The 23,181-nt window shown below is 38.9% G+C and overlaps 1 protein-coding gene across 1 annotated transcript in view; it reads right to left on the bottom strand.

Moving 5' to 3' along the window:
• Positions 1–730: 730 nt before the first annotated feature.
• Positions 731–23,181, bottom strand: part of LOC121313606 (high affinity cAMP-specific and IBMX-insensitive 3',5'-cyclic phosphodiesterase 8B-like) — a 43,934-nt gene continuing 21,483 nt past the window's right edge. The window contains exons 2-21 of the mRNA XM_041246314.1: positions 22,554–22,744; positions 20,986–21,045; positions 20,438–20,495; positions 19,042–19,130; positions 16,892–16,970; positions 16,183–16,323; positions 15,168–15,256; positions 14,666–14,720; positions 13,930–13,981; positions 13,047–13,124; positions 12,008–12,084; positions 11,043–11,207; positions 10,555–10,597; positions 10,234–10,369; positions 9,674–9,872; positions 8,799–9,016; positions 8,332–8,470; positions 7,904–8,071; positions 5,881–6,010; positions 731–4,763 (exon numbers count right to left, since the gene is read on the bottom strand). Of these exons, the coding sequence (XP_041102248.1) occupies positions 4,654–4,763; positions 5,881–6,010; positions 7,904–8,071; positions 8,332–8,470; positions 8,799–9,016; positions 9,674–9,872; positions 10,234–10,369; positions 10,555–10,597; positions 11,043–11,207; positions 12,008–12,084; positions 13,047–13,124; positions 13,930–13,981; positions 14,666–14,720; positions 15,168–15,256; positions 16,183–16,323; positions 16,892–16,970; positions 19,042–19,130; positions 20,438–20,495; positions 20,986–21,045; positions 22,554–22,744 (2,277 nt within the window). The 3' untranslated portion in view covers positions 731–4,653. The remainder of the gene's footprint in view (positions 4,764–5,880; positions 6,011–7,903; positions 8,072–8,331; positions 8,471–8,798; positions 9,017–9,673; positions 9,873–10,233; positions 10,370–10,554; positions 10,598–11,042; positions 11,208–12,007; positions 12,085–13,046; positions 13,125–13,929; positions 13,982–14,665; positions 14,721–15,167; positions 15,257–16,182; positions 16,324–16,891; positions 16,971–19,041; positions 19,131–20,437; positions 20,496–20,985; positions 21,046–22,553; positions 22,745–23,181) is intronic.

Below are 23,181 nucleotides of genomic sequence, written 5' to 3'. Positions count from 1 at the left end.
GCAAGGTTCAGGGCAAGGGCAATAGGATAAAAATGCTTATAAAACTGTTTGGAGAATTTATCTTTTTAATTTTACTCTTCAGCAACACTTCATAAGTGTCAAACAATGTCCTGGATAAGTTCTTCTGTAGCATGCCATGTGTTAAATGTTATGGTGTGTGTATTTTTTTCATGGCTTGAACTTTCCAAGCAAGAACTGTGTTGTATGTAATATAGCAGGTAATAAACTGTATTTAATTCAAATTCTGATTTGATGATTAGATGTGTGTATTTAGAATACTATGCTATGCAGACAACCGTAGCACAGTAATTTTTGTTTTTAATTTTCATTCACAAATACACAAAGTTTCTGAAATAAATGTGACAACAAAATAACAAAAGTGACACTGTTATCAAACATACAGCATGGACATATGAGCAGTGAATTAAAATATTTAAAATATATCAGATTTACACAAAGTGGAATGTTACAGATGTATCCAGATGTGAACGGGATTAATGTATACACATTCTCTTTTTTCTTTTTTTTTTTTTTTTTTTACAAACACTAAAACTTTTAAAAAATACACACAATTTAAAATTATTATGCCATGTCATATTTTATCAGTCCATGACAAAGTGGATAGATGATTCTATTAAAAATAGAGCTTATATTACATTCTGCGTGGCCAGCTACATAGTCCTAACAGATAAAATGTTTATTTAAAAAAAAAAAAAAAAAAAAAAAAAAAAAAAACAGTTGGCACATAATGTTTGTGTCTGTAGTGACACTGTAAAAAATACACAAATAAAAACTCCTTTGTATACGATCCTTCTTATCGCTCCTGATATTACATCATTTTAAATGTTAACATTTAGTGCGTGTGAAAGTCAGTGTTGCTGGGGACAGAAGTCCTCTTCACAGCAACTCTAAGCTCCAAAGAGTCCCAATGTGGGCTGGATCTTGTGCCAGAGGCAGTGGCAGTGCCAGCAAACAGCACATATTCTCATGGAGTCTTTAGTAGCACTCCCTCCTGACCACTAAGAACTAGGCTGATGAACAGAGCTCCTACATTAACCCATTAAGTACCATATTTATTTTAAAAAAAAAATCAGAACACAAGCTGTGCTTATGTAATTTAACACATTATATTTAGACATAACTTTTGCGGTTAACAAAATTAGAGTAAGTTATCATAACAATATAGTTAAACAGAACATTAAAATAACATTTAGACGCCAGTTAAAAATGCTCCAAAAAATGACAATGTAGCATGTCCTCAAACGAGAACAATGGCACTTAATTGGCGAAGATGGGAATCGCTTTTGGTCTCTGGTGTCAAATACTTTGAATCTGTGATAAATGCCTTCCTCTTTCATAAGTACAATGTTTTGAGCTGAACGAGGGAATTCAACATGTTTTTTACAGCTGGTTAAAAAACCTCTTTTATCCAAACTAAGCACAAACTACCTTAAGGACAAGACAGTGTTTAACTCTTGAAAGCTACTCTGACAATCGTGCTAGCATTCAATCTTTTAATTTCGCCTGAAAAATGATACTTAAGAGTTACAACCTCCACAATTGGTAGGAATTCTGACTAACTTAAAAGTGACAGTATACAAAGTAGCCCATTTCCCATTTCTTATTTTGGAATGTTCCCTCACTGTACATTTCTGATGGTAGTTTAAAGATTAATACAAATACACAACAATGTGCTCTTGTGATAGTTTAAAAAAATAGCCTGGCTTTCCCTTGATAAAGCAGTAGTATTATAGCAGAAAAAAAAAAAAAAACACATTACAGTGAAATGTTACCAAGCTTTGTAATTTCTGACTTGCAGAAATGAAAGCTGTGCTAGAATCTAAACATGATTCATGTTTTGTGCTTCAGAGTTTTACAATACTTTCTTAAAAATGCAAGGATAAAATAACTTGTGGCTGCTACTCTGTTTACTCTGATGAGAACACTACATTAAAGCAGCAGTCATTAGAGGCATGCAAAATAAACTGTACCGGGTATAAAGACTCGTCCCCACTCGCACCTCACACACTTTAAATGTGTCAGCTTGAACAGGCAGGAGATTAAAATGATGGCTGGCTTTTAATATTTCTGATGCACATAAAATCAGCTAACCCTTTCTAGAAAAGGTTAAGTGCTTGTAATAAGGCAGTTTATGTAGATGACACTTTGCCTTTGGTTGAATAGTTAATTTAGCACTTTAGTTTAAGGATCCGTTATAAACGGTCATCTGCAATCTATAAACATGTATTAATTATAACATTAAATTACAATGCACTTTTGAAATCATGTTTCTGGTGCATGGTTTAAGAATATTGTATACATTATTACAAGATTAATACACAGAATATACCCACTTAGAACAGATCCCTGGACTAAAGGGTTACCCCTTTATCATATACAGGAACATGTCTTCTTACTTTACATTCTTAATAGCTGCAAAACAATATATATGTACATTAAATATCATACTTTTACATTACACTGCATCATACTGGCTACCCATTTGTTCAGCCGAGAGGGTTGTTAACATAGCTCCATGGGCTGGAATAACTAACTGTAGTAAATCATTTCAATTAGAAACATAATAATTACAATCATAAAGGTTTATCATTCTGTAACAGCATAGCACAGTAAAAGTGATTTGAGCTCTCTTATTTCTTTAATTGGGAAAGTTTGGGTTAACTAGTAACTTGGGAGTCTATATTAAGAAGCTACTGTATTTGAAGAATGCAATGTGATAGTAAAAATCTTTCTATTTCATACGATTGTATTAACACCCATGTTAACCCTTTTTGCGTTTCATATCGAGTTTTCACTGGGTTATGTCAGATTCAGTATAGGAAAAGAAAAATAACACTTCTAACTTAACTTATCTCTAACTTAACTGTTCAATCGTAGCCTCTCTCTGTTTGTACACACTACATAAAACAACCATAAATAATGGCTTCCTCATACTGGTAGAATCTGCCAAAAAAGGCACTTTACAATTTATCACAGGCTAGAGTCTAGGGTAGTTCAACCCTGTGCTTCTACAACAGGGATCGAAATGCATTCTTCCATCTGAGGCATTGCTGCTCATTACTTTAACACATGTCTTTCTAGACCCTTAATGTTATTGCTTGATCGTAGCACAGGGCCAGTCAAGTCTCAATTTTAACATCCTAAAGGTGAAGTAACCTCAAAGTTTTAAAATCGTAAAGGTACAATAATCTGGTTATTCAGTGTTGTTTCAAGTTTCCTGTTGTTTTCGATGGCACCACTAGGGGGTGGCTGCTGGCCTAAATTCACCCTGAAAAAAAACATCTTTAAAATGTATGCTAGCATGATTTATAAAAGAGCAGCCATAAGAGACCTTGAAAAATAGAGGAATGATACTGCAGGCAGTTCATTTCACTTGTAAAAGTGTAGGTTCCAGCAAGAAATAGCAGCGCAGCAGGCAATGGAAAAGAGCAGTCCTCAAATATTTACGTCAAGACGTGTGTGAAACACCAGCTTTATGAACATAGGAATTTAGGAAATGATAAAGCGGTCGCAGCCAAGCTTGCTATGAGATTGCTGTTTTTGATTCTGAATTGATTCTAGTTAGTTGACTTCAACCCAATGCAATTTAAGATGTATCTGTTACACTTGTACTAACCCGTATTATTGTCATACACTCCCCTTTCCTGAGGAGGTCGATCTTAAACCACATGGATAAAAGAAACAGCAGGGGTCTGTGGGATCAGACTGCTGCAAAGGTTCCTTCTGTGACATGTGAGCAAATCTGGAATCTGATCTTTATATAACTTCTCATCTGATGGAGGCACCCCGTGGCAAATGATCTTCATTGACAATAAAGTGGCACACAATGGCAGTGCTTCGATTCTGCACTGAAGATACTACTCAGAATGACACCACAGCAGTAACACTTTATCATTCCTGCATACCAGCGGTATTCAAATGGTTTGAACCAATGCACATGGATCCATGCAGTGCCATGGTGCCATACCAGAAACACTGTGCAATGTTTCTTCCAAATCGATTGTGTTGCAATTGCTGCCAATGCTGTGGTCTGGAAATGGATCTGCTACTATTTCTTCAGTGTAATACAGTGGTAAGCCAATGGCATTTTTGCGATTTAAGCGATTTAGTAAGAAATAAAGCAGTAACAATGTATGCATTAAACTCTTAAGCTGAGGGAACACAAAGCCACTTTGAGGAACAGTGGGTTTAAATTTGGTTCCAGGAGACCGGGTGATCTAGTTTGTGCAATTTTGCTGTATCAAACCCCAAGCCTCCCCTGGTGTGTCATACGGTGGCCTGAAACCTAGTCTCCTGAAACCAAGTTCCAAAACACAAAGCGGCTTTGTGCTCCATCAAGTTTAGGAATCATAAATACTTAGCATTATTTCTCTTACCCCACCCCTCTTTTTAAACCAAATGTCTCTACAAACATAATGTGGATTGTATTTCTGGGGAAATTACTGATCTTCACAAAACAGCAATTTCCAACCGCATCTGTTAAGTTGTCAGGCACGGTGTAGCACAATGATACTGTAAACCATCTCGGCAAAATGCACTAAAAATTCTCTTTCCCGTGACAGTTTTTTCTGATAAAATCACAGTGAGAAGGAGTGAGATTGAGGGGCTGCATTCAAGATCTTGTTGATGATGTCACAGATCTGGAGGGGGTCTGAGGCTCTTACACTTCATTTCATCCAATGTTTTCCAGTACTTGTGGTTTTCAGCCAAGTGTTGCATCAAGCCAGGCAGATTGGCAAAAGCTAGATGGGAAACAATAACAGTAAAAGACTTACGTGAAGGAAAAGTGGAAAGAGCTCCTGCCAAATTAGCTGAACCCTGGAGAAAATCCCACCCCCTTTACAAACTGCTGTAACAAAGAAAAAAATGTTCCTTTACTGTAGTTGAATTCCACCAAAACACAGAAGCCACCCTGAACGGAAATCTCAGCTGGTACAGTATAAACTGCACCACAGAACAGATGTTTGCAGCAGTTCCAGTTCCTCCTAACAGCATGCTTTATGGGATTGTTCTGAAACAGCTCCAGGGCAATGGCTCATTAGGTTTTCATCCTGGGCCTCTGCACTCCCATGAGGAGAGCAGTGACAATCTGTTAAGGAGAGTTCACCTCTTGCAGTTCAGGGACCATAGTGATAGTCTGGAGCCACACCAACCCTGGCCTAAGGGCTCGAGCTGGGTAGTGTCTGTTGCTTCGGTAGTGGTGGGTTCAAGAGGCAGTTGGCTTGGCAACGGGAGCGTAACTCACCCATTGAGTAATTGGGTTGTAGAAGTGAGGGGACATTCAAATCAGGCATTTTAGCTTGGATAGAAAAACAAGGTTTCTTTCTTAATAATCTAATGTTTTTTTGGCAATGCTATACTTGAGTGAAATGACAAATTTGAGAAAATGAATAAATAATAATGGAAAAATCTATATTAAACTTCAGCATCACTCTGTAGTCTAGAGGGACTGAGAGCATTACATAAAGGCCAAGGCCACATCTTTCTGAAGAACACAAACAGCTAATGCGTGTTCCTGTGCGTCTGAGTATGTGTGTGAGTGCTGGTGTACACTTATACTGAAATCTCTCAATGTGAAAAAAAAAAGATTATAAATGTTAAATGTCAGTGCGCTTACAAAATATAATGGTAATAAACGAAATCAGAACGGAGTACGTGCTGAACTTTCTGCTGCTAGCTGGCAGATGATTCTGAGAACAGAGTCCACAGGAGCGGTGTACGTATCTCCTCCTTTCATCAGTGTGGTGGTTTGGAGGAGAACGGTTCTAGTGAGAGCACGTGGGCTCCATGTTAGTGACCTGTAATACTGATTCAATTAAAGTAACAAATGAATCAACCCAATAAACCAAGAAATCTTACCATCCCAGGCATCAAACATGTTGGTGATGAAGTAATCGATAAATGATATCTGAGACTTTGGAATGCTGCAAGTATTCCGATCAAACACTGGCATGACCACAGGCAGCCCTTTTCTCTTCTCTTCATCGGTCTGAAAAACAGAGTGTGTATTCCTTTTTTTTTCTTAATCGTGGAATATTCCAGCAAATTGCATAACCCATACTTAAATTATTAAAAAAAACACACAAGCATCAATTTTACAACAAAATAGTGATTAAAAACAGTTTGTGGTGTAACTGCCCCCTTGAATTACTGCTTGTGACCGGATGAGCATTGCTGGGCTGAATGGCCTCCTCTCGTTTGTCATGCTTCTTACATTCTTATGTATGATATCTAATCCAGTCAATCTACAAACAGGACAGGAGATGTGATGATATCTAATCCAGTCAATCTACAAACAGGACAGGAGATGTGATGATATCTAATCCATTCAGTCTACAAACAGGAGAGGAGATGTGATGATATCTACAAACAGGAGCGTAGATGAGATGATATCTAAACCAGTCAATCTACAAACAGGACAGGAGATGTGATGATATCTAATCCAGTCAGTCTACAAACAGGGCAGGAGATGTGATGATATCTAATTCAGTCAGTGTAGAAACAGGACAGGAGATATCTAATATATCTCCTGATATAGATATATCTATCTGATATCTAATCCAGTGAATATAAACAAGAACAGAGATGAGATGATATCTAATCCAGTCAGTCTACAAACAGGAGTGGAGATAAGATGATATCTAATCCAGTCAGTCTACAAACAGGAGAGGAGATGTGATGATATCTAATCCAGTCAGTCTACAAACAGGACAGTAGATGTGATGATATCTAATCCAGTCAGTCTACAAACAGGACAGGAGATGTGATGATATCTAATCCAGTCAGTCTACAAACAGGACAGGAGATGTGATGATATCTAATCCAGTCAGTCTACAAACAGGACAGGAGATGTGATGATATCTAATCCAGTCAGTCTACAAACAGGACAGGAGATGTGATGATATCTAATCCAGTCAGTCTACAAACAGGACAGGAGATGTGATGATATCTAATCCAGTCAGTCTACAAACAGGACAGGAGATGTGATGATATCTAATCCAGTCAGTCTACAAACAGGACAGGAGATGTGATGATATCTAATCCAAGTCTACAAACAGGACAGGAGATGTGATGATATCTAATCCAGTCAGTCTACAAACAGGAGAGGAGATGTGATGATATCTAATCCAGTCAGTCAATACAAACAGGACAGGAGATGTGATGATATCTAATCCAGTCAGTCAATACAAACAGGAGCGGAGATGTGATGATATCTAATCCAGTCAGTCTACAAACAGGACAGTAGATGTGATGATATCTAATCCAGTCAGTCTACAAACAGGAGAGGAGATGTGATGATATCTACAAACAGGAGCGGAGATGAGATGATATCTAAACCAGTCAATCTACAAGCAGGACAGGAGATGTGATGATATCTAATCCACTCAGTCAATACAAACAGGACAGGAGATGTGATGATATCTAATCCAGTCAACCTACAAGCAGGACAGGAGATGTGATGATATCTAATCCACTCAGTCGATACAAACAGGACAGGAGATGTGATGATATCTAATCCACTCAGTCAATACAAACAGGACAGGAGATGTGATGATATCTAATCCAGTCAGTCTACAAACAGGTGAGGAGATGTGATGATATCTAATCCAGTCAGTCTACAAACAGGAGCGGAGATGTGATGATATCTAATCCAGTCAGTCTACAAACAGGACAGGAGATGTGATGATATCTAATCCACTCAGTCAATACAAACAGGACAGGAGATGTGATGATATCTAATCCAGTCAACCTACAAGCAGGACAGGAGATGTGATGATATCTAATCCACTCAGTCAATACAAACAGGACAGGAGATGTGATATCTAATCCAGTCAGTCAGTCTACAAGCAGGAGCGGAGGTTTTTTTCTTTTACCAGATTACCTGTGCAAAGTACTCCTCTGAGATGCGTCCAGCCCACTCTATGCAGAGTTCCAGGGGCCGGCAGGGGTTGGCCACGTCTGCACATTTGATCAGCATGCGCTTGATGAGCAGCCTGTTCTCCGGTGAGTTCTTAATACTCGCTGGGCACTCACAGTCGCAGCCTTCACTCTGTGACAGAGAGACACTGTAGCACTTCAAAGGCAGGCTCATATATATCAATGGTACATTGAATTCATTGTCAGCATTCTGTTGGCATTTCATTTCTATCTACCGCTGTCTGTTACCACAGTGACCTGGTTTTCGAAGCTTGGTAAATATCACTGAACATTTAATCCTTAGTATGCATTGAAAATAATCCAGCATTTGTTAACACAACACAAATCTTAGAACAACCTTGCAAAGTAGACACACGTCAATAAAATGCTCACATTGGAACTGGTTTCTTCTATAGCTGCCATCGGCTTGTTGATGCTGTTTACAAACTTGTTCACATGCTCAAAGTGCTTCGTCATCTCTGTCGCCAGGACCATGTCAATAATTGCCTGCCGCAGTGTTCGATACTGTGTTCTAAACCAGTGGAGAAACAGTATATTAGTATAGTCAGAGTCCTGAGGCCAGGGAATTCCAGTACAGCAGCACACAGATTTGGTGTGAGGATCTGTTGTAAGTACTCAGTAATGTGTGTATAATTGTGTTGTCCAGGATGTTAGAAACAATATGTATCAGTATTATAGATGTAACTAAGGCACTCATGAGAAGCCATATATTGAACACCCTTAATAATACAGATTGAATTAGCTTGTGTATGTGTACAAGTGAGTGCCAGTGTTTGCTAACGAATAGCCAATAATACATTAGTTGTATTGCTAAGAGTGCCCGCAGTGAAGTTTCTGACCTCTCCATGTTGATGAAGACGTTGCACTGTCTGTCGCGCGTGGTGAGCTGGAAAGCCAGGGCTGCGTGGTGACTCTCCAGCACAGCCATGTCGTTGTACAGCACGGCAAGCTCGCTGCCTGCATTGCACAGGAAGGAGTTGGTGCGGCCGGGGTGATCCACATCGTGCACTGTCGCTGCAATGAGTGCAGCTACCTCATCCAGCTGGTCCAGACTGCCCTGAAGCAGATGCAAGAGGGGGGAGTGTGCGATGTCACCGACATGTGTCGTCATGTGCACAGTGTGGTGTCCAAATACAATGAGTGACATGCCCAATGAGGAGCTTGGAAGTGGCAGGTACTGTGATATGACTACTTCCCAAATCTCTAGAATGAAATGCAGTGTATCCATGTACCGTACAAGACATTTCCCATTAAATATTTCTGTTTCACAGTGCAAAAGAGATGATGTCAAAAAAGCAGTTTCACCAGTACAGTGAAGAGTGAGGCTTCTATACTCACCTGTGGGGTATACAGAGATCAACGCCTTTTTTGTATTTGTTTTGAGCAAGTTTGATGTCCATCATGTCACCACCCACCTTATTGGCACAATTCTTCAATGCACAAATTATAGCAACATATAACCCACAACAGCAGTGCCATTAAGATATCACCTGGATAGCATGAGGTGAAGTGCTCTGAGTTTAGAGGAAAGCACAAGAGGCTAACCTCACGGATCATGACAGCCACAATGTGTCAAATATTTTAGACATAATAAAAACTGAGATTTTTTTTTTTTTATTTTGCAAAATGTAGCAGAGCTTAGTTTACCAAGCCTCTTTTAACATCTCACTACTGGGTTGATGTTTCACCTGTAAAGCAACTTGATTCTTCTTACCTTGACTCTCTCTTTCTGGAGAAAGTAGGATGTGGCATGTAGGACGTCGGCTGCGTGCGTGGAGTTGTGGTAAGAGTTGGATGCGTGGTAATTAGCCTCGATAACCTGAAGCCAGGATTTCAGCGTAGCCTCCGTGCAGTTCAGAAACTCACACACACCAAACCGGGCAAAGATCTTCAATCCAAGGTAGGTGAGAGGTCTGGAAATAAGAGACAAACGTGCATCCAGCAATAGTACATTCTGTCAATAGCAATAATGATGAAATCATAAAGAGCTCCTTTCTGTGACCCAGTTAAACTGAGGTCATGTGACTTGACAACATGCACTTATGCTCTTAAAACTGCATTACTGAAATTAAATCCCATTTATTGACATTAGATTACAATCCCAATGTTAAACTGTATTTGCCTATTTAACTAAATATGCAAAGCATGTTGACAATGTAAATTATATTCTGTGCACACACCAGTAATGAGAGGAATTCTCAAAGTAATCATTTAAAATTATAATCTGAAATATGCAGCAGTGACTAGTCAATCAGCTTTTGATTATTTTCTCACTGCTTATTTGTGGCAGCCTCCAGATCCAAGATGTTGAAATCCCACATCTCTTCGTTGTTCAGCAGCTGTGCTATTTGAGGAGGGATGTCATTAGGGGTGGCAGGTATCACCAGATGACTTTGAATTTGGGTCATATCTAAAGGAAAACAGAAAAGATAACCATGTGAAAAAAACCATTATCATGGAACATGTTTGAACTGAGCCCTGCTCTTCGCCTGACACATAGTCAATTCTATAAAACTACACAGACGTGCTCAGAGCTGTTCTGTAGTGTGGGCAGTGTTACCAGTTTCAGCCTGACTCTATTGTGTTTGCACTTACTCTTGGAGAAGACATCATTCCCAGAAGGTTTCCGCAGTCCGTCCTGTAACACAATTTGTAAAGTTAGAGAAACACGAAAGACGACCATCGCTCCCCTGACATGTATAAATCAAGTAAGTAAGCTTGCAAAGTGAACACTGGGTGCCAAGCTTTCCTGAAATGATTATTTTCTCTTTGTACGAACAGTAACATAATATCTTTATTTCAACTCCCACCTGCTTCACGGTAAAGTATAGAGTTGAAAGGTCACAATATCACATGATTGCTCAGGTATAAAAAAACAACAACATGGGAACACCAGCCAGTTAGACTACACAATGGAGAGAAAATCTGAGTAGCAGGACTCAGAACCACACAGAATTAATGCACACATCATTCAAAACAGGTAATGGATAGGTATAAAGTATGGCATCTGTGTTATACTGTATGTACCACAAGGGTTAGCATCTTGAACTAAACAGCCGCAGATTAAAATGTTTCCAACTCACAGTCATGAGACCTCCGACAAGGTCACTGGTGTGTGGGTCATCATCTTTGCTTCCGAGCTGGGGGGAGTACAGCTCTGTGGTTCGGAGGATTTCTAGCACTCTGTCCAGGGCCTCCGCTACTGTCACGGGGCTGTTCTCCTGGGCAGCATTGATAATGTTGATAACCTAAAGAAACACACAATATTAGTATATTTCTTTAAAACTACACACCCACAAGCTCAAGCTTCATAGACATGCAACTGCAGCGTTCATCAATGAATTCCGCTCCCTGGCTGCAGAAGCCTTTGCCGTTTGGTTCCACTCTTAGGACTTGCTTGTGCAGTGTGTGGTACAGCACTGTTCTTTACCTGTGAACCTTCCTTATGAAACAGGGCAGAGGCTGGGCATGAACTGGCGACCCCATACACCGCAAGTGAGCGTCTTTACCACAATACAAGAACCGGGCTCGTCTGCATTCATGGTTTTGGAGCTTTTAACCTCATCTCATCTCAACAGCTGGGGACACAATCCGTAACAGTGTATCGCACAACACTGCCCGTTACACTTAGACTTGAGAGAGCCAATGAGATTATGGGAATTTGTTGAAATCAGCAACAACTACAAGAGTGTTTGCAATACAAAGCAGATCACTGCACTGTGCACTCACAAATGCTTACGCTCATAATATCCATCTGGTAGTATAGAACCAGAACACAATGATTATAAAAACAATGATGCACAAGAGAATGGGGAGGTACGTGGGTTGCATTTGGAGTAAAAGGTTTTCCTCCATGGTGTTATAATATTCATACGCAGCACCTACGTCTTTTTTGTTATATACTCAATCACATTCAAATGCAAGTGCTGACCTTCAGCCCCTTTATTATCTAACACTCTGAAGGGGTAATAAGAGATGCTACTGCACACAGTGTGCAAAACCCCGGTTACACGTTCTTCCAGTATTCAGGTTTGCTGAACTCTCTTACCTTTGTAATGGGAGCCTCTATCGTCATGGAATGGATTCTAGCCACTGACGAGTACCTGCGGTTCTGTAAACTTGGAGCTGGTACAAAAACACATGCATATTTATATTAATGACATTGCTGTACTTCAGAGAGCTCTAAAAGCCCATCAAGAGTTCTCTGTTTTAATCTAAAGTACAGTCTTCCTGCTTGATAACAGCAAAGAAATCACACTTACAGTATGAGACCAATCAAGGAGGTTATCTTTGCTATTGTGTAATGGAAAATGCCTTTTTGTACATAAATGCAAACATTTTAAAGTAGGTTTGATGTCTTTTTTCGTGGATGGATCATATTTGGCTGTTTGTAACTAAGTGACCGTGAGAGTGAGATTTCTGATTCTGAAGTTCCAAGGGCATACTGACCACTCATTGGCTGAGACACTCACTGAAGAGGATTAGATTGCTTTTGTAGAAATATGAAGAGGTTTATATTTCAACAGAACTAATATCCAATTTTCCACATTCAATCAACCATGTACTGTGATCAAAAATAGCATTTCACTTTGTTTTGTTTTCGTTCATAACTTTTCCTGTGTTTTCACTATTAAGCATGTGTTTCAGATTCTATTTGTATTTCATCTGTTGCTAAATGTTAGCAAGCTGTTAAGCCCATACACAGTTGTATGAATACAGCCCTGAGCTCATAGGCTTCATCTAATACAGTGGTGTCAAATTCTGATGCTTGAGGGCACCACTGAACAAATCAATTGAACAAATCAGCACATGAGAACAATGAGCTGCAATTGAAGAGCCAGCTTTGTCCACCTTTGATCTAAAAGATTATTAAAGAGGTAAAATATGAAAACAACTGTGTAAGGTATGTGAAGATGTGTCACACATTTGTGTTCTATTGCACTGATGCTTCCTCCTGGATTACAAGACTAATTGGGTTGAGTCAGTGCAAGTGTAATTGCTACAGTGTCAGTTCCAGGAACACGTCAGTGCTTGCTGTCCACGTGAGGAGCTGGAGAAACCACAAGCTGTTTTTCAATAGTTCTTACCGTCACTGCTTCGAGATGTTATTGACTTGACATCAATAGATTCTTTCCTCCTGTCCTTGTGCCTGGAAGACAAGGACTCTGGAAGTAAAAGACGACAAGGCAGAGAGGTCACATACTCTGCCAAACTGCACAGAATTGAACAGAAAGGGTTGTTTCTTTGAATTCAATACAAGTTCTCTAACCTGCTTAAACAATGTACTTTTGGGGTATTGGTAATCTAGTATGTTCAGATTACCATCTAGATTTTAGTAATAATTACCCATTCAACATAACGTGGGTTATCTATCACCTGAAATGTGAAGACTTGTAGCACTGGCTACAGCTAGACATGGGATGGGTTGTAGGTGTAAGGTTGTCTTCCCATCACACCTCACTTCTGTACCGAACAACTACTTTAACCTGCTCTTTATTCCCTGACCATTCCCAATGCAGTTATGTTTTTATAGTGCAGCCAAACTGTAGCTGAATAGCATGTTAACTAAACTGTACGGCAGTTACTGTATTTTTTTAATGTACAGAAGAACATAAAACATAAGAAAACAAGAGAAGGCCATTTGGTCCATCTAAACTTGTCCTTTTCCTAGTAGTTGACTGATTCTCAAAACTTTGTCAAGTTGGGTTTTAAAGGATCAAAGTGATTCTGCCTCATGACTAGGTATCCTATTCCATACCCTCACCACTCTGTGGTTTCAAAGAAGTCTAAGAGGTCTGTCCGGCAGGAGCTCCCTTTTCATAGGCCGTCTCCTATGATGCCCTTGGTATATAGATACTCCTCTAGTTCCCTTTTTATTATTGATTCAATCATTGTGCATGTCTTGGGGGTCTGTGGTTTCTTGGTTCACTTCCTTTTACAATGAAGAAGATAAGCAGCAGTTATTTGTACCTGTCTGTGAATTTTCTCCACAATATTTTTCATCACGGTGTATCTTGTATACCTGACAGCAGAATTAAAAAAAACGTCAGTTATTGTTAAAGATTACAATAAAGAAGCGACTGCACATAATACTAGATTTTACTGTAAAACCACTCGCCGAGGACAGGTCATTTAATGTTACACAGGGACCTCTTAAAAACACTTACCTTCATGTGAAGGGCATGAAGATACTGACCCAGGACAGTTCTATTAATGATGCAACATGACATAACATTTTCCAAGAATACTGGCTGCTTAATTTAGCCTCTGATCTGACACCCAGCCCTGTCCAAAATCCTCACTGTAGACTTGTACCACAGCTGGGTCAAACCAAATCATTTTCAGGGACTTCATTGAAACTCTTATTTGTGAAACAGATTGCAGTGGCCTGTGTTTTTGACCAGCTGTGTCTGACTATGCGGGGTGAAACTATCCAAGGACAACCAACGTCGATCTTATCCAAAACCTGCCTTTCCTGTTACAGGGAATCAGAGACATGCGGCAACCTTGTTACTGTAGGAGTCATTCCAATTCCAAATCAGGATTCAGAAGGAATCCGAGCAGCTCCTATTGTTCCAGGATTGCTGCCCCTCTTTCTGGTTCACCGTGTCAGGGAAGGGGACTGTTTGCCTGGGAGCTGCTTGGGGTCCAACAGTGGGGAGGCATCAGACTGATGCGTAAAAGAGAAGAACAAGCAACATCTCACCTGTTTATTATTGTCACTGCAAAGCCGCTTGATAGAAACAAAATGTCTGATCTTCCTGGGGGCAAAAAAATAAAAAGATTGGTCAAACTGAACTCATAAAAGCACAAACTAAATATACAGTAATGCCCAATCCGTAGTCAATTTATTTTCTACACAAATGCTTGTTATTGTTGTGTATGTAACCAGTTTTTAGTTTGAATCAGATCATACAGTAAACGAAGTCTACAATCATCGCTAAAGTAGACATAAATATAACTATTATATTTCAGAGAGTGCTTGTAAATCAGGGCAAATAGTACTACAATGTTCATCTCCCCACAAGATGAGGTGTGTCAAAGAGACTCAAGGACTGTATGCATGCAGGCGTACATGCACCAGACATTCTACCAAGATACATCAATTAAATGCCATGATTGTTCTTGCATTGACTCAACGGTGCCTGAAAGAGGAATTAACAAGATAACTGAAGGTGATTGTAAAAGTTAGAAACGTCACCACTTACCCTCCCTGGCCCATCACAGGTGTGATTTTCACGTGCTGCTGTATGCTGTCCCCTGATTTCCTCCTGGCATAGTACATCCCCTGCCATTCCTGAAGCAAGATGAGTGATCAGCTTCATGGGAAATTCAGCAGCTTGGTTGGAGGTCATTTTTATTAAAGAAATCAGAGTTTATTGCTATTTGTACAGTGCTATGTGGGGCATGGGGCAGGAGCCAGGAGCCACTCTCAATGGAGGTACGACTCACAGCTGTCAGGTTGGGAGATGGAAATCATTAACCCCTAGAAAGGGAGCTCCCAGGAAAGGTGAAATTACAGATCAGAGCTATTTTTATACCAGCTTTTATACCCAAAGTCCTTTTTTTAGGTGGGAAAAATGACACAGGATCAGAAGCATGTATTTCCAAACAGATTTATCGAAAGGACAGAATGGTTTGCCAAACTGGATTACCACCGATCACAATCCCGTATAGATGGTTTGAAATTAACATGGCCTTATGCTTTCTCTAACTTTCACATCTGAAGGATTGTTATTTTGTTTTTTTTGGGTTTTTTTTTTTTAAACTGCGCTTTGGAAAATGACAGTAAACTAATACAACCCCCATAAAACAACTCAGAAAGGGTTATTGCACTGGAAAGTTGATTTAATTAGGGAAAAAAATAACAAAACAAATACAGTCCTTAACAAAACATTCTTTAAAACAGTTCATAACGTTTGATGAATCGGGTCTGGTGTATTCAGGTCAATTACTGTAGGCTATTATATCAGGATATTTTATTCCCATAGATAATACAGTGTCCAAGATTAAGTTCAGTTTTACAGGCAGTACACATTCTTCTTCCACCCAGTTGCAGTTCAATAAGAGGAGATAACAAGTGGCATCATCTATTTTACATGTTCTAAAATAAGCCCCTAAATGAAAGTGGGCGAGTTGCTTGTGGTTTGGTAACCTTATTGGGTGATGCCAGCCCTGCATGTCTTTTTGCAGATTTCCGACACTGCAGCCTCCTGCACTCACCTTTCCTTTCTTAATGCACATGTTGATGGCGTCTAGGAGGTCCGTCCTGTTTTTGTCGCTTTTTGGTAATACCGTCAGCTCTTTTCCTATCAGCTCTCCTTTACAATATCCCATCATCCGTTCAAAGGCTGGATTCACATACTGTAACAAACAATTGTTGCAACCTCTATTTGTTATTTTGAATACACATGCACTGCTTCGTTCTAAAAGAAGGTGCTTTATTATGAATAGATAGAACAATAAAACAAATAAATAACAAAGTGAAAGTAAGAATATCCATTTTCAGACAGTCAAGCTGACAACTGTGTATTGTATAACCAGTATTGAAGAGTGTTTTGATAATGGAATCCTATATTGAGCCGAGTGGCTTATTGTAACATTGCAGAACTCTAGACGCTGTGTTGACCGATGATGTTTGAGACTTTAAGCTGAAGGAACACAAAACCACTTTTTTTTCAGTGAAACCTGGTTCCAGGAGACATGAAAGACCTAGTTTGAAGCAACTTTGCTGTATCAAATCCCCAAGTCTCCCTATTAGAATTAGACAGTGAATCATTCAATACATCACAAGCCAATATCTACAAACATCATGACAGCAACATTACAACCATATTAGGTTGGATATCAAAGTCACCTGCAAATACTGTCTGAAGTCTGTATCTAAAATACTATCAGCTTCAATAAGAACCCATGCTGTCTGTCACCATACCTGTATGATGTGGTCTTCACTTGTTATTTCTACTGCTTCCTGGCAGTGCTCCAACGCTGTAAACATGGAATTACAGGCTCTGGAAGTAACAAACAAACCAAAAAACACCACAATCAAATCAAAATATTAATTTTTATGACCCCTATCACAAAGGAAACAGAGCTTCATATAAAATATGTTTCATACTTGAATGGAACCAGAAACTGTTAATCATACTATGGGAAATTAATAAGCGTTTTACTTCAAAGTGTCATTTTCATATACATTTTTTTTTTCTGAAAAGAGAAAAGGACCCATTAATGTTACAACACTAGAAATGAACAATTTAATAATCTCTGGCCCGTGAATAACATCTTCATTGTATTTCAAAGTCTTGAAAATTTTCCCTATTTCATTTCATAAATAATGGTACAAATAACATTGGAGTAAATGGAGTTGGGACTTTTAAACCCTTATCAAAATGTTGACATTTCATGTTGAAATAGCGCTAAATAAAATATTGTTATAAAACAAATAACGCATATATAGGCATTGGATATATCTTGTATGTGATAGAGTGCTACCATTGCTTACCATTGTGATGTCATAGTCATTATTATGCCTCCAGTTCCTTCACCAGTGGGTGGGTGCTTTAAGTAAATGAAATTACTGGACTCTGTTTTGCAGCGCTCTAAGCTGCTCATGACAGCGGAACTGAACGTGCAGTTAAGACTTCTACCATATTAGTGAGAATGTACTGACATGACGAGAAACAGCCCTAACTACAGAAATGTGTCAGGTTAAATGATGGCACTAAGTCTACAAGACGAACATCCATGGTTTTTTGCTGTTACACTACTGGAAAAAAAAAAAAAAATTCCGTTGGCAAACATAAAATAAATATTTATCACAAAGAACTGCAGTAATATATTCTGACAGGTCCAGTTCCATTTTATCTCCATTGACATCACTGACTCACTCTCCATAATCTAATGGTCTTATTAATGTGTGTGTGTGTGTGTGTGTGTGTGTGCGTGTGCGTGAATTTAGCAGTGCTAACAATTCGCAAAGTATACATTTTGTCGTATGTACTAAGAGAAACTATGTCAATGAAAAGGGCCGTGATATACTAATTTAAATATTTATCGTGTCTTCTTAGCGAGAGCTCTAGCATATATTGCGAGAGTCGTGCAACATTGTTCAAACAAATAGCGGCAGTTGAGCTGTGGTTTCCTGCAGCAGAGCGTACACGAAGGATAATGTTTATACATGCAAGGGTGCAAGAATCAAAATAACATTGTTTTTGTTAAATGTAAACATCATCTTTACAGTGCATTTTGTTCCATCTTCATTTGATCTCTTTTAATACTTGAGCTTACTTGAGCTGGAGGGGTTAGTGGCACATATGTGCAATCTATTGCTCCCGACACGCTGGGAAAACCAGATATGGCATAGAAATTTGTTTAAGTCTTTCAAGTACACAGTGACTTTACTGAAAATTAGGTACTTGGATGTTCGCCTAAAAAATACATTGAGCACAACTGGTAATGAACGAGAAAAAGTGGACTGGGAAATGTCAGAAACAATTGCGGCTGTTTAAAACGTGCTTTCAAAAGTTCTTAAATTGATCCAATTGTAAGTGTCGCAACTGTCGGCAGCTTTAGTACATCTCATTATAATATTTGTGAACCCTCATTTTTGCAAATTTATGCAGGAACGCCCATAATTACATATTCATCTAAGATTGAATCACAAAGAAAAACTGCTTCTGCAAAGCATTCCCTAAAAAGTTGCACCTCGCATGTTTAGTACATTTCACCCTAGACTTCCAACAAATTTGCAACTGGTTAGCGACTATTGCGACAGGCGCAACAATTTAGTACATCTACCCCTTAGCTTTCTTTTATACAAAATATACGTTTACGTGCACAAATCAATAAGCATTAGCAAAGGGTATGTTGGCTTATTATGGTAATACTATTTTTCTGTTCTGCTGGTTCTTTCAGTCGGATAAAAAAATACTACTATAAAATACTGCTATAAAATACTACTATAAAATGCCACGAGGAACTTGCTGAAAACAGCATGTTGCATCTCGATCTGTATACCTGGTTAACTGCAATTATATAATCAAATGAAAGAAAACACATGGCTAAGTAAATTGTGCCTACCGTAGTTTGAACAGAGAGCACACCTCCCCATGCTCTAACTGAATCAGCTCATTGTAACAAGCAGAGGTACTGTTGTTCTCAAAGAATCTCTGCGAGGGAAAAAAAAAAAGAAACATGAACAGGATTGGAAAAAGCTGTAACTTCTTCTATAACTAGGCCGAATCCTGCTATAACTGGGATAGGGAGTTGCAGGCTCGAAATCCCAAATCCTTCTACAACTGGGAATTGGGAGATGCAGGCTCAGAAGACCAAATCATTCTATAACTGGGAATTGGGAGATGCAGGCTCAGAAGACCAAATCCTTCTATAAATAGGAACTGGGAGATGCAGGCCTGAATCTGTTTGACTGCTCATTGGATATTCGCACATCAACATCATCCCCTCAACAGCAATCAAGGACACCCTGGTCAGGTGCAACCTGAAGGCAGCTGAGAACTCCGTCAGCTTGTTTAAAAGAAACATATCACTTATATTTGAGCATCAAAGTAACTTATCACTTATATTTGGATAAAATTCACTAGATGTGATCAAAAAATGACAAACTCTGTTTTAGAGTAGGTGCGGTGACTTTTTATTGTGCTGATTAACAATTGACATCACGAAGATGCTGCAAAATGATCTGTCGACCTTGGGCAGGTGTTGTGACTCTTGGTCTCCCGGTTCATGGCCTGTCATTGACAGAGTGTGTCTGGTTATACCGTCTCACCAGGTTTGAAACTGCTGGCTGTGAGCACCCAAGACGGCGAGCCACAGTATGCTGCCTAGTCCAGCCTCCAACATGCCGATTGTACGAAGGAGCTGCTCTCTTGACAGACATGGCATATTGGGTTTTGTTCTGTGATTTTCTTTATTGCTTTTATTCAAACTTGCAATTCAACAGCTGAAATCACTCCTTATCTGGTGTCCAATCAACTGTCTCACTAATTAGGTGATTAAGTGCATATGCTTCAGTCATAGTCACTCAAGCGTGTCATGGGCAAGGATGAGTGATTAAAAAGAAACCAAAAACATTTCGTCAATGTCCATCATTTATATACCGTTTTTTTTTTTTTTTTTTTAATAAATGTGTTATAATAGTGATAAGTTTCTTTTGATGCTTGGTATATCTAGAGAGAGAGAGGGGGGGGGGGGGGGGGGGGGGGTCACAAAGACGGCTACAGTGGGTGACGTCAGACCAGAAACCGGGAACCAGGAAATGAACAACAGAGGTGGAGTTTGGTGAAGCTGAGAGAAACTAGCTGAATTTGTCTTATATTTTGGGCTGTAGTCTAAGACCTAAACATCAAGACTGTGAGTGGCACATAGTATATTTAATACGTATATGTATGTTTGTTTACATAACTATCTACATTATCACATGTGATAAGGGTTAATGGCAGCATCTTTAAGTGCATACCCTATTGAATCCAGCGTTGAGAAGAGGCAGGACTGAAGACTCTTCTTGACCAGGTTGTCTACATAGAAAAAAATATATATAAAATAAATAATCTGATTCAAACCCCTCAAATGAAATGCAATGAAAAACGTCAGACATTCTGGGGAAGGTGTAAAACATTGCACTACAATATCAGAGAATGGTCAAAATAAACAAGAAATAAAGCACTGCCGCTTAATGGGATGCCTCTTGTAATCTACAGCTCTCTCTTCCTGCTCAGATTGTGATTTTTCTATGCTATCTATAGTAGACAACTTGCTTCTGAAACACTCAGTGTTTGTATGGAAGCGAGGTTGGGAAGCATATCAGTGTTGCACTATGCCCCACCTATGGGCTTCAGTGCACAGTGCAACAGTAAAATACTGCCCCATGCTTACTAGAATAGTTGGGAATCATGGCAAATAATGTTACAAGAAGAAACAACACACATAATAGTATTTTAAACAGGTGGAGAATTAAATATTAGGAAAATGTTATAGGGGATATAAAATACCCCTTGAAGGACTTACATTTGTGGTGCCACAGCTAGTATTACAGTGTGTTCAGAAGGTTTGGTAGCACGGATTGACCTAAGAAATAGTAACAATAATATAATAATTACAGTATGCGGTTGTGGTGAAGGTCCACCATATAACAAGACATACATATTAAAACAGCATTAAAAGTATATTCATTGGTTTGCCAGTAATATTGTATTACACAGTCAAAGAAAGGTTTTCATGTGGTTATACCACAGTTTTCAATGGCTTGTCATGTTTTTTAAGTAAGAAAGAATATTGACAAGTACCAGTACAGTATATCACTATTGCATACTGCAGCAGTTCAGGTACCAGGCATACCAGTTTTTCCTGTGCAAATTGAGCACCTCCCTTCTGGCAGCCACTGAACTCAGTGCTTGACACTGACTGAGAACCTGAATGCTGTCTGGGAGAGTTGGAGTTATTTCCACCCAGTCTTGCATACCTTTCCCCCTGTTGATGTTAAATACATTGCATCATCCAGTAACTACTAAATAAATCATTCACAGCCACTCACCGCAAAATACTTACTGGCTACAAAACCAAGACGCAAAGTCTAAGAGCAGCCCTAAGACAGGTGAAACACAAGAGCCCCTTTCATCCTTTCATAAGTGCCATTACAGAAGCTCATTGCTGTTTCAAGTACTGTTTCGATGGATCAGTAGCACATTAGTAGTAAAAATGCTTATTTCTCCTCCTAAAAGCTTGAATTTTTTTTTCGTTTGTGAATATGTTTAAAGAAAATCATAAAATGGCTTGGCATCTCAACCCATTAAATTGAACGAAGAGTAAAGGGCTGGCAGGAAACCGCTAACCACAGTAGAATGAGGCACTCATGTTTCATACGCTGATGTCATTATTATTTGCAGGAGATTCATTACAATGATTTACAGGGCTGCTGTACTGTAAGCCTTAAATGCTCACAGAGCTATAATTGGTGCATCTGTGCACTATTTTCTTAGTATGACCGGACACCCTATCATGTGTTACTGTCTGTGTGAAATGTACTACAATGGTAAGAGAACTACATACTGTATAAGAGAGTATAGCTTTAAATACATTTAACTTATTAGGTAACACTTAATATTAAGGTGCTGCTTATTAATGTTTTATAACTATATAATAGATACTTAGCTATGTTATAAAGTGGCAATAAAGCATTATAGATGTTTTATAACCATTCAATAGCCATAGACGAAATTACATTTAAACATCCCAAAGTAGAATTGGTGGCTAAAAACTGTCCCCTTTATAAAACTGTAATTCCATCTATGGTTATTGCATGGTTATAAACCATATAGATACTTTATTAACACTATATAACATAGTTATTAAGCATCTATTATATATAAAACATTTATAAAATATTAATACCTTTATATAAAGTGTTACCTCTTATTCTTGAACAAAATCAGGTATAATTTATTGATCCGAACAGAGACAAACTGAAGTCCTGTCTCCCTTTAAATCTATATTACCTTGCTGTTGTTTTCCCCAATAGGAGGGGGGAGGATTTTGGACTTTCTTTACAAAAGGAAGACTTTTAAAGCAGCCTTTACCTGCAGACAGCTTCTGCATCAAAGTATCTGGGGTGTCTGGCATCAATGACGATTATCTCATGTTGCTTGTCTAAAAAACACTCCAGCGCTGACTCCGGGGTGCGGGCAATGCTGCACCTGTACCCTGCCCGCTCACACGCCCACCAGAAGCCATCGCTCTGGCTGTCCTCTTTGGCAAAGATAAGCAGCACCTGTGGGATTGAAGAACAAAAACAAAATAGTGGTCTTAAATTGCAATGCAACTCATCATATTAATGTGTTTATTATCAGGCACTCACACCTGGCTAAATGAGCTTTTTGTTTTACCTCGTTAACTAAACCAGATGAGCACATCCCAAGACAGCCCATGTTACTGGTTTCTCTCTAAATAGCATGGTATAAATTCACCTGGCTTGAATACTACTGGCAACCGCCACTGAATGGTAATCATGTCAATCAAATGATCATTAACTTAACATTTTATGATCAAATGATCATTAGATTAACATTCTACACTGCTTACGAAAAGAGTAGCACTGTTTTAGCAAGCTCGACCTGAAATTTGCCTTAAGTTGTGAAAATGTAATTTGGGAGTAAAATGAAAATATGAAACAGCTGTAATTAAAGAAAGTGTAATTATAGAACACAT

Source organism: Polyodon spathula, chromosome 1 (genome assembly GCF_017654505.1).
Source record: "Polyodon spathula isolate WHYD16114869_AA chromosome 1, ASM1765450v1, whole genome shotgun sequence".
NCBI classification, from domain to species: Eukaryota; Metazoa; Chordata; class Actinopteri; order Acipenseriformes; family Polyodontidae; genus Polyodon; species Polyodon spathula.
Note: the sequence above shows the minus strand (reverse complement) of the source record. Positions and strands in the feature narration are given on the sequence as shown.